The sequence below is a fragment of the Petromyzon marinus genome, chromosome 10, assembly GCF_048934315.1.
Source record: "Petromyzon marinus isolate PM22_M1 ecotype Great Lakes invasive population chromosome 10, UKy_Petmar_22M1.pri1.0, whole genome shotgun sequence".
Classification (NCBI taxonomy): Eukaryota; Metazoa; Chordata; class Hyperoartia; order Petromyzontiformes; family Petromyzontidae; genus Petromyzon; species Petromyzon marinus.
In genome coordinates this window covers 2,103,697-2,115,164 of record NC_133676.1, presented here as the reverse complement: position 1 = coordinate 2,115,164, position 11,468 = coordinate 2,103,697, and the positions used below count along the sequence as shown (strand labels likewise).

General features: G+C 57.0%; 1 protein-coding gene across 1 annotated transcript; it reads left to right on the top strand.

Annotated features, from left to right (window-relative positions):
* The first annotated feature begins 98 nt into the window (after window positions 1–98).
* Window positions 99–5,387, top strand: LOC116941154 (pancreas transcription factor 1 subunit alpha-like). The gene is made up of 2 exons (XM_032951885.2): window positions 99–1,858; window positions 3,623–5,387. The coding sequence occupies exons 1-2, from the start codon at window positions 1,353–1,355 to the stop codon at window positions 3,915–3,917; spliced, it is 801 nt and encodes a 266-aa protein (XP_032807776.1). The 5' UTR covers window positions 99–1,352; the 3' UTR covers window positions 3,918–5,387.
* Window positions 5,388–11,468: the final 6,081 nt, after the last annotated feature.

Genomic DNA, 11,468 nt, shown 5'->3' with positions numbered 1-11,468 from the left:
TCACCATATGTGAGCAGACAATAACAAGTATTGCGATTTCTGGCAACCACAATGGCAGAATGTTGTGCATGCATAATGTGCATGCATAATATATGCTCATTACGCTATGAATAACCCAACCGGTAATGGATGTCATTATAATTTATATGCATACATTAACCACTGACCTTCGCACCTGATTGGCTCATATGCCTGATGATGCTATTGTAATTTCTAGCGAAACGTGGTACTCGAATAGCAAATGTTGTGGGTTTATTCTCCAACACACAGGTGTGCTGTACGAGTAACGAATTGGCACGTTTTGCTTTCATGACAAACCTTACTAATTGGCTTATCAGGTGGTGGCGTGTTTAACGACACATATTTACGCGATCTAACCCAAAAACTTATATTATGGATGATGAAAGTGTCAAGCAAAAAGTCATCAACGCTTAGAGCTTGGCTTTGGCATCGTCCTCGCCTCTCCCTGGTGCTGAGGGCAAATAGGTGAGGTTCAGGACTGTGGCTTACTGGAGCTGCTATGGCTGCATTGGGTGGGCAGTCCAGAACTCCCCAGACTAACACAATGGGGAGGACAGGTGGTGCATCTATCAATAATCTCAGTCAAGCCATTACACCTGGTCTGTCCGGTACCTGTCAACCTTCCACACTTCACGTGGCCTCAAGGTGATCCTAGCCTGGCACAAGCGCCGTGTTATAGGGGTGTGCGAAAGCGTGCGTGTGTGTGTGTGGGGATAGCTGTAGAGTAGAGGTTAGCACACTGCGCTACAAACCTGGCCACTCGAGTTAAATTCTCAATTAATTGTCAACACCGGTCACGATTATCTGAGCCGTTACTGAGCCTCCCCTAGATCGACTCAGCCTCAAATTATTATCTGGTAAAGTGTCTAACCATCGCCACTGGGGAGACAAAGGCGGTCGGGCGTGGTTCTGGTTACCAACCCCCTCTTGTACCGTTTCGACCTTCAAATGTGCTAGCTAACTGCACGTGCCCCAGAGGCCTGTTAAGGCTATACGGGGGATTTTATCTGTATTGTCTTTGTGCTTGTGCGCGTGTATTTGTCTGTGCGCGCGTCTGTTTGTGAGTGCGCATGGCACAGTGGGGAGCACAGGTGATGCATCTTCCAGTCATATCAGTCAACCCACTCATGGTCGACTGTCCCGTGACGAGCCTTCGACACTTCACGTGGCCACAAGGTGCACGTAGCCTGGCACAAGTGCCGTCGTGGCGAACGTCGGTTGTTGTTGTTGTTGTGCACGCGCGTCTCGCGTGTGGGTGTGCGTGCGCGCGTCCCATATAAACCCGGACGCCGGTCCCTCCCCGCGTGGCGCAGCTCGGCGCGCGCGGCGCAATGGATGCGGAGCGCGGCGCCCTGGCCGGGATGGTGATGTTGGGCTGCTTCTCCCCGCCGTTCCTGGGCGCCGACGACTTCTGCAACGACAACCTCTTTCCGGAGCTGCAGAGACGCGACTCCTTACTGCTTGGCGGCGTGGCAGGGCCCGCTAGCAGCGGCAGCGGCAGCAGCAGCAGGAGGAGGAAGAGGAGGCGTCCCAGGCGCGGCGCGGGCGCGGTGTCGGGGGACTCGGAGCGGCACCGACAGGCGGCGAACCAGCGCGAGCGGCGGCGCATGGAGTCCATCAACGCGGCGTTCGAGGGGCTGCGCGCCCACATCCCCACGCTGCCCTACGAACGGCGCCTGTCCAAGGTGGACACTTTGCGTCTCGCCATCGGCTACATCGCCTTCCTGGGCGAGATGGTGCGCGGCGCGGAGCGGCCCGCGCGCGCCGAGGAGACGCGGGGCGCCGCGCACCACGGGCACAGCAGGAAGGTCGTCATCAGCCACCGAGCTGCCCGTGCGTGAGGGTGACGCTGTGTGTCACGGTGTGTGTCACGGTGTGTGTGAGGGTGACGCTGTGTCACGGTGTGTATCACGGTGTGTGTGTGGGTGACGCTGTGTGTCACGGTGTGTGTGAGGGTGACGCTGTGTGTCACGGTGTGTGTCACGGTGTGTGTGAGGGTGACGCTGTGTGTCACGGTGTGTGTCACGGTGTGTGTGAGGGTGATGCTGTGTGTCACGGTGTGTGTCACGGTGTGTGTGAGGGTGACGCTGTGTGAGGGTGACGCTGTGTCACGGTGTGTGTGAGGGTGACGCTGTGTCACGGTGTGTGTGAGGGTGACGCTGTGTGTCACGGTGTGTGTCACGGTGTGTGTGAGGGTGACGCTGTGTGTCACGGTGTGTGTCACGGTGTGTGTGAGGGTGACGCTGTGTCACGGTGTGTGTGAGGGTGTGTGTGAGGGTGACGCTGTGTGAGGGTGACGCTGTGTCACGGTGTGTGTGAGGGTGACGCTGTGTCACGGTGTGTGTGAGGGTGATAATGGGGAGCGGTGGTGGAGTGGTTAGCGCTACGCTGCGCTCCGAACCCGGCCACCCGAGTTCGATTCCCGCTCACGGCGAACGCCACTGACGATCATCTGAACCGGTCCTGGGCCTCCCCGATGTCGACTTCAACTCAAACGAGAACCTGGTGCGATGTGTAAATAGGTTTGCAAACATAAACTTGCTTGAACATTTTGATCAATGTTATACGGGGATCTTTGAGTCACACTGCATGAGAGTGCCGCTGCGTGAGAGTGCTGGGCACACTGAACCCTCATGCCCCAAGCAGCTTCTGTGCTGCCGGATAGGGGGGATGGGGGGCTACACGGGCGCGGCACTTGTGTGGTACAGGGAAGGATGTCCTATGACCGGTACAAGCGGTGTCAAGATCGGCCTCTGTGGCGAAGGTTCGTGAAGGACGCTGCTGGGGAGTTGGAGGCAGTGGCAGTCCGGCAACAACGAACAATAACGAGCGGAGCGCGGGACGGCATCGTGGGGAGCACGATTATTCCATCGGCCGGTCATCTCAGTCAGTCAGCCCATGGCACCTGGGTCTTGTGACCTCCTGCCAGCGGGCCTTCGCAATTTCACGTTTCCTCAAAGTGCACCTGGCCTGGCACAAGCGCCGTGGTGACGTGAGGGCCACTTCGTGGTTGTTGTTGAGAGTGTGGGCATACGGTCCGTGCGCTACGCCACCCAAGTTCGATTCCCGCTCACGGTCAACATCGTTGACAAGTATCTGTACCGGTCCTGTGATTCCCATAGGCCGACTCAGCCTCAAATGAGTAGCTGGTGCGGTGTGTAAACATTGGCAAGAGAAAGACAAAGGCGGCTGGCCACACGCCCCATCGTGTGCTGTGCCGGACTTCATAGGTGCTCAGTAATACAACTTGCCTCAAATGTCCGTTAAAGATATTAAGGGAATATTAGTATTCGTGTGAGCGTGAGACTGCGTGATGGGGAGTGATTGAGTGTGAGGTAGATATACAACAGGTAAGCATTCAGAGCTACAATCAGTGTGGTGACCCCATGCCGGCAGTCATAATGTTGAGGTGGCCTGCACACGATCGCCACCATCCCTCAGCCTGGTCTTACTCTTCTGGGAACTTCCTCAGCAGATGGAGCCGTCAGTCAGGGGCAACCCCCTGGCGCCTCTGAAAGGGACTCGATATAGGAGGCATCCCGATGTTTACAAACGCACTGCGCATAGAAAGCCATCGAGACGTGGTTAGATGAGAGCGCAGCGCACTCGCCGTTCCCGTGCCGGGGTCGCTGACGAAACGTCTCTTGTTTTTTCTGCACGCAGGGGCTCCCTCTGTGGGGGGGGAGCTGGCGACCGGTCACGACAAGGGTCTCCTGGCTGTGGCTGGCAGGGCGGTGGGGGCCTGCCCCGGGAGCCCCCCACTCAGCGGACATTCTCTCTCGTGGTCGGACGAGCGCCAGCGGCGAGGGCAGCAGGTGGTGCGGACCGGCCGAGTGTGGACCCCCGAGGATCCGCGCGGGGGGACCGCGACCCCGGGCTCCCCGCGCCTCGGGTGAGGAAGGGGCCCGAGGCCGGTTCCGGTCTCACGTCTCGGGAACAGGGCCCGTATCCCAGGCAGAGACTCTACACAGGAACGCGTCTCTTCATTTCGCCTGGTTAATCTTTCGAGATGGAACTCCGCAATTGCAAGGGGTCCCAGGTTGTTCACTGACACACAGCAAACACGCAATGCCACTTACAAATATCATCAACAGACTTTAGGAGCTGTTAGGGAGCACGGTTGGCTACGTACGGTGCGAAAGATGGCTAACCTATGAAGGCCGGCACGGCACACGAGGGGAGCCTTTGTCTCCCCAGTGGCGATGTTTATACACCGCACCAGGTACTCATTTGAGACTGAGTCGACCACGGGACTGCCTAGGTCTGCGCGCTGCGCAACGAACTCGGCGACCCGGATTCGATTCCCGCTCACAGCCAAGACCAGTGACGATTATCTAAACCGGTCTTGGGCCTCCCCTAGATCGACTCAGGTTCAAAAGAGTACCTGGTGCGGTGTGTAAACATCGTCACGAGGGATGCGAAGGCGGCCCACACACTCAGCCATATCCACTCACACACATCAATTAAGCAATGACACACACAGTGTCCGTGTTTACATGGCAACATGAAGATTATAATGAAGATGATTACGACGATGGTGAAACTAGCGTCATAAAAGCTCGTGACAATGTACAAATAAAGCTCTTATATTTTCAACCGACTTAATTTAAGAAGGGCCATTGCCCGAAACGTCACCTTACATGTATTTAATTTTAAGGTCACAGTGTTATTGATGAATGTGAAGCGTTTATGCGACTGGTATTTAACTGAGTATTTAAGTAATATAATTTATAGTGATGTAATTTAATAAATGAATGCTGTTTGAGTGCACCTAGTGCAATATCTGCTGTACTTCCGCGACGGAATTCAATGCTTTCTGAATAAAGCCAATGGGGCTATCTGTGAGTTGTCGGTGCCTGTCGTGATTTCCGCACCGCGCCAGCCCCAGTGGCCAGGGTAGCGCCGCATGGACACGCGGCATTCATCGCACGTCGCTCGGATTTACACGCGGCAAGTGACTCGCGCTGCACCTCAACTCAATACGTTTGAAAGGACACCCGCAGTGGTAGCTGTTCCTGTGCGGCATCAAGGTGACTTCCAGCACCTGGGGCCTGCAAGCGTCGATGAGTCTGCCAGTAGGGGCCGAAGTTCGCTGCTGTACATGTCATCCCAATTGAGTGATTTGCGGCGTAATTTGACAAATTTGAACCGTGACGTAGACACTCCTTTCGATTGACGTCATTAGATCTGTATCTTCCACTATGAATTGCTCTCGTTAATAGTATTAACCAGCGCGGCTTGTAGGAATGACCTCTACGACAAACGGTGAGTCATGTTCATCGCCCCAAGAATGCATCCTATGCTTCCTAGCGCACGCTAGGCTGCGACATCCACAATAGCTACGAGTCCGCGGTGTCGCCGCTCGCCATGCGGCGCAGCGGCGGCAACGGAACGCGGCGCGCATTAAGCGAGGGCATGACCCCCCCCCCCACCGCCCCAGCCGCGTTATGATTATGATACAATAATCATTATTGTTGTCATTCGTGTGCACCGCGGCTCACGCAGCAGCAGCAGCAGCATCGCCCCGCACTGAGCAGCGCGAACGCAGCAGCAGTAGCCACGATGAATGCAGACGATCTCGCTGCTCGCAGCCCCATCCACACGACTCCGCGTTCATCACATTTTAAAGAATGCGTCCTAACCCCTAGAACGCGACGCCAGCAAGCCCACCAAGTTGCTGCCGCTCATCCCAGTGTGACGTATCGTGCTCACTACCACGCGAATGTTACAAGAACGAGGGATCTGGCTGCACGCGCGTCCTCCGTTGCGGAGGTGCGAGGGGACGAGCGAGGCGCGAGGCTGGGCTCCTCACGAGCAGCCAGCCGAGCGCGACCTCGAGTTTCCTCGCGACGCGCGGAGCTTGCGGCAGGCACCGTGCCACGTTCAAGAATAAATGTCAGCATTGAACGAAACTTGGACCACAATTCGTAGAATTACCGGGGTGGGAGTTTACCGAAATACGATGGAAATCTTCAATGTGCAGTGAATGTTGTAACAGAAGGCAGCTCGTCACGATCATTGCGCCAATGCCACCATGAGTCATTCGGAAACCAAGCAGCGCGCCTTGCTGCGACGCGGGGCCATATGGAGACCGCCGCCCCCATGGGAGGAGTCCTCCTGGCCAGGTCCCAGGGCCTGAATCCTCTCTGAGAGCGGGGCTCCCGCATGGAAGCAGAGGCGAGACCCCTTTCCCACGACGCGGGAACTCGCGCCAACAGGTGCCCCCATTCCAAGCCGACCCCCACCCCCCACATCTATCCACCCGCCCAGCCCCGCGCGCGCTACTCCAACCCCCAGCTCTCAGGACTCTCACAATAATCCCAGAATCCCAGCACCCACCTTGGCCACCTGGCGAAATTCGTCTTTGTCGACCACCACAGTCGACCCACTGGCCAAATGCCACGGCTTTCAATGGGACCGCCTTTTCGGCCACAAAACCTCGTGCTGCCGAAGGGCTCCGTAGCATCGCACACCACACCACCACCCAGACCACCAATCCCTGCAGGAAACCACAACCCTTCAGGGCCACCACACACGCCATGCTACCACATGACTCTTCACGCCACACCACGCATTTACTACCACACCGCCGCAGGCCACCACTCGCGCAGCCATAGCACTCGATCCATCGCTCTACGCACACCGTGAAAGCAAGAAAGATACCACACCACACAAGAATCCGCCAAACAATATCCAGTGCCGCAGTGCACCCATGCTTCCACCCCCCCCAGATGACCACGCTACATGAGCACACCGCTCACACCTTTACATCGCCCATGCTACACGCGATCTTAACCACCTCGTCACGAGCATTACCACACACCTACAAGGCGTCACACAATCCATGTATCCACCACATCACCCGGCCTACCACACCAGACAGACCACCACTAAATCCAGGCCACCATATCACCTGGATGATCACACTACCAAAGCCACCACGCCACGCAGACCATCACTAAATCCAGGTCACCACATCACCACAGCTACCAAAACCACGAGGGCTTCCACACTACCCGGATCAGCTCTTATTCTAGGCCACCGCACCAGGCAGGCCACCGGCATTCACTTGGGCCACGACACCACCCGGACCACCACTTAATTCAGACAACCACCAAAAATCACTCAATGATTCAACACACCCAAACTCAGAATCCCATACGAGCGACCACACCACGCGGACGACCACACCACGCGGACGGCCACACCACGCGGACGAACACACCACGCGGGCGACCACACCACGCGTACGACCACACCACCCCGGCTGGTAGCACCTGGAGCCGCAGCCTCGCTCGGCGCGTCACGTGGGCCGGGTGCAGCTGCCTAAACAAGCAGAGCGCGGGGGAGAGAGAGAGAGAGGCTCTTACAAAGTCCAAGACGTGTTGGCATGGTTTGTCCGTCTTTAATGTACCATTAACTATTGTCTTTGCACAATATGTCAATAATAAAGCAAGGCATGTGTTTTAATAAAAACACGTTTTTTTTTTGATCTACACTCACGAGGGGCGCTCCGGTGAGGCACGACCCGCACCCCGCGCGCCGCGTTTTGTTGTTGCTCTCTGCGCCCGCGCGCGCTCACAATCGCACTCAGAGACCTTCTGCCTCGCTAGGGGCCAATTGCATTTTATGTTCGTCAATTTTTCACGTGGAGAAACGTCTCCTCTGTGTTCGAGCAATCCGCATTGATTTTCCTACCATCACCTGGCGCGCCACCCAGCTCCCCATCTATCACGGACGCGCCGTCAAGCGTTTCACAGAGTCACTCCGCTACCATAAGGCACTCACCATACTGTCCATTGTCCCCCCTTGTTAATAACTCATTACCAGGATTTAACAAATCAACCATTACATGTGTTTTGTGTCCCCATATTTTGATCCGCTACGATTAAGCAGATGTTGCGATTGAGAGCAGGAGAGCCCGCGCACTCACTCGCGCTAAAAGGGAGCGTGGGGGCTTTGGCGAGCGCTAACAATGAGCATCAGTGGATCTGTAGAAAACATTTGGAAGGAGGAACAGACCACAACATGCTGGCCCCGGCCACGGCGGGCTTTGAATAATTAGGGCAGAAAGAAACGCGCTGTTTTTGTGTCCCCGTGAATGCACGGAGCACAGGTGCGGACGACGCCGTCAATGATGGGGAGTTTTTTTTCACAGTAAGATTGCCAAGCTCAAGTGCACTATAGAGCGAGAGGTAGTAGACACGGTTAAATGTTGCCCTTTGCTAAAAACGCTTTCACTTTATCGTAGAACAAAGGCGGCGGGCGGAGAGCGGGAGGCTGAGGCGGCGGCCGAGAGGAGCGCGGCGCGCGGCGCGCGGCCTCGCTTTGCGCTCCCCCCCGCGCGTAAAAGGCGCGGCCCCGTTCCGTGCCGGGGGTCCTCAGGGCCCCCGAGGAGCCGGCTCCGGCCTCGGGACCCTGGCGAGCACCGCAAAACGTGACCCCCGCGGAGTTGGGAAACTTTTGAGAAACTTTTGCCAAACTTTCTCAAACTTTTCCCGGAGCGGCAAGTGCGGGCTGCGCGCATGCGTAACGCGGCGAGCGGGAGCGCCACGGCTCAATGGAGGCGGACAAAGGCGCCGTGCGCCGCGCCGCCCACTCGCGCAGCGCGATGCGGGCGGCGCGTGGGGAGCGCGCGGCCTGAGCCTTCCCTCCTGCCTGCCCACCTTCCACCCACATCCACTCCTCGCCCACCTCCTCACCCACCTCCTCTCCTCGCCCACCTCCTCACCCACCTCCTCACCCACCTCCTCTCCTCTCCTACCTCCTCACCCACCTCCTCTCTTCGCCTACCTCCTCACCCACCTCCTCTCCTCACCCACCTCCTCTCCTCGCCCATCTCCTCGCCCACCTCCTCGCCTACCTCCTCACCCACCTCCTCTCCTCGCCCACCTCCTCACCCACCTCCTCGCCTACCTCCTCACCCACCTCCTCACCCACCTCCTCACCCACCTCCTCGCCTACCTCTTCTCCTCGCACACCTTCCTCACCCACCTCCTCTCCTCAGCCAACTCCTCTCCTTACCCACCTTCCACCCTCCTCCTCACCCATCCTCGCCCACCTTCCACCCTCCTCACCCACATCCTCTACTCGCCCATCATCCCTCGCCCCCTTATTCTCGCGAACTCAAGGCTCCGTGTGGAATGGCAACCCGTGGCTCCGCACGGCCCCTTTCGGCGTCCCTCGGTCTCCGCGTCCCCACGTTCCCCCCACCCCCTCTCGTCAGTCCTGCTCCCCACACTCCCTCCTGCTGCCTCCTCATCCTGTATCACCCTCACCCTGCCTCACAATCCCCCTCGCTGCCTAACCCTCACCATGTCTCACTCTAACCATCTCACTTTCATCCTGCTTCGCTCTCACTCACGCTGCCTCACTCTCACCCCGTCACACTCTCACCCTGTCTCACTTTAACCCCGTCTCACGCTCACCCTGCCTCACTCCCACCCTCACCCTGTCTGACTCTCACCCTCACCCTGTCTGACTCTCACCCTCACCCTGTCTGACTCTCACCCTCACCCCGTCTGACTCTCACCCTCACCCTGTCTGACTCTCACCCTCACCCTGGCTGACTCTCACCCTCACTCTGTCACCCTGCCTCACTCTAACCCTGTCTCACTCTACGGAGACAAAAAAAGACACCAAACGGAGACACACAAACACCAAATAATGACGCGATAATGGGAAGCGAGAGGAGGTTGCGTGGAGAAATAGGATTAACGATGAGAGGTCGTGAAAAGAGGGCGGTGGAGTAAAGAGAGGAGGGGGCGAGGGGGGGGGGGATGAGGAGGTGTCCACTGCGTCCGTGGCTTCAAGGCGAGCACAGCGCGAAGAGAAGCGCGCTCCTCTTGGGGAAGACCACGGAGCAGACGGTGAATCCAAATCCCTCCGCGCGTGTCTCTCCCACGACAGAGGCTCCACAAAGGCGTTGTGCAACGCGTTTTATTTGTTACACTTGGTCTGGTGGTGACGTGGCCCATCGGTAGCGCGTTCGTCGCTGGTTGTAGAGGCTCGCGGTTGGAATCCAGCGGTCGCCCTGAACAATGCTGTGGGAGTTAAATACTACGCGTCTCCTGCTTCACAGTGAATGTTAAAGATCACGTGACGTCATCCGCAAGAGTAGATCATTACGTGATCGAACCCAAATAATCTAATCCGAATGACAACACAGTGTTGAATTGAACTCGGACCCATATCTATCAGAAAGGGTCCTTGCATATAAACATCTGACAGTTCACCGGCATTGCTTTAAGAAAGCGTGGCTCTGCTGATGAGACACTAGATGTCGAAACGGGTCCAGTACTTTCTTGTTTTAAACCAATGAAGCTGAAATTATGCACTCCCAGAGGGCAGCGTGGCTGATGAGATGTGTAAAAAACTACTTTTGTATATTTTTTGGGCGGAGGGACAGATAGAGGGAGGAGTCATTGTCCACTGCATTGATTCTTGTGCTTGCATTGTCCGCGGGCACGACGCGCGTGATTGTTTCGTCTCGCAAGGGAGAGCGGGGGCTGTGTGGCCGCGAGGAGGTTGAGAATCCCTCTGCCTGGGGCGCGGGATGGGGGGGCACACAAGAGCCGCTGCCCTTTGGCACAAAGCGCTGCTTCTGCCCCCTTTGCCGGGGGGGGGGGGGGGGTGGAGGTAACCGAGTGAGCGCCGTGCGCCTCTTCACGGCTCAGACCCAGCTCGGACCGGCGGCGCTCCCGCACGCCACTCCGCTAATCTCTCCCGCGTTCAATGAGCGCGCCTCTCTTTATTCGGGGCAACTTGTTGCCCTTTACAAAGGTAAAACTAACGTTGTCCTTTTCAAACATTTGTTCGGCCAGAGATGAATGCCGAGTCGAGCCGGTGGCCCCGAGGACGCGCGCATCTCCGTCATCATCGTCCCATTGTGGTCGCCGCGTGCGCTCGGCCAGCGGCTGTAATGAGCGCGGGGCCCCGTTGGGTGGGGGTGGGAGGGGGTCAGAACTTACCACCGGGAGGGGGGCAGGGGCGCAGGCTGCGGCATGGAAACCGTGCAGGAATACAATCCGAAAGTGATCGGGGAATGTCAGCTCCGCGTTGCAGCAATCAAACACTGGCACGCAACGTCAAACAAACGCCTGACTGGCACAGGGCTGCTAAGCCGGTAACCGTTTCCATGATCGATTTTCGGTTACAAGTGTCAGGGACCGGCAACATTTTCCAGGATGTGATTTAGGAATGAACGAGATGTATGGCGTACGCGAACCTACAAACGGCACAAAAAGCTACCGCCGTGGTTTATTGCCTTCGTTTCTCAGTGAAGAAGTAAAGGCGCAGCCCCTGTAATGTCTCACTCACGACACTGCTGGCGAAACAGCCTCCATTAGAGGGAGCTCTGTAAGGTATTTGGTATACTCTTCCATCTCTTGGGAAGAGGTGAACGTACCCACACTTTACCCAACCACACGCTACCTGCCGATCAGAGA

Coding starts and splice junctions, on each gene's coding strand:
- LOC116941154 (XM_032951885.2), top strand. CDS start 1,353: ATGGATGCGGAGCGCGGCGCCCTGGCCGGGATGGTGATGTTGGGCTGC. Junction 1,859..3,622: donor AGCCACCGAGCTGCCCGTGC/GTGAGGGTGACG, acceptor ATGAGAGCGCAG/CGCACTCGCCGTTCCCGTGC.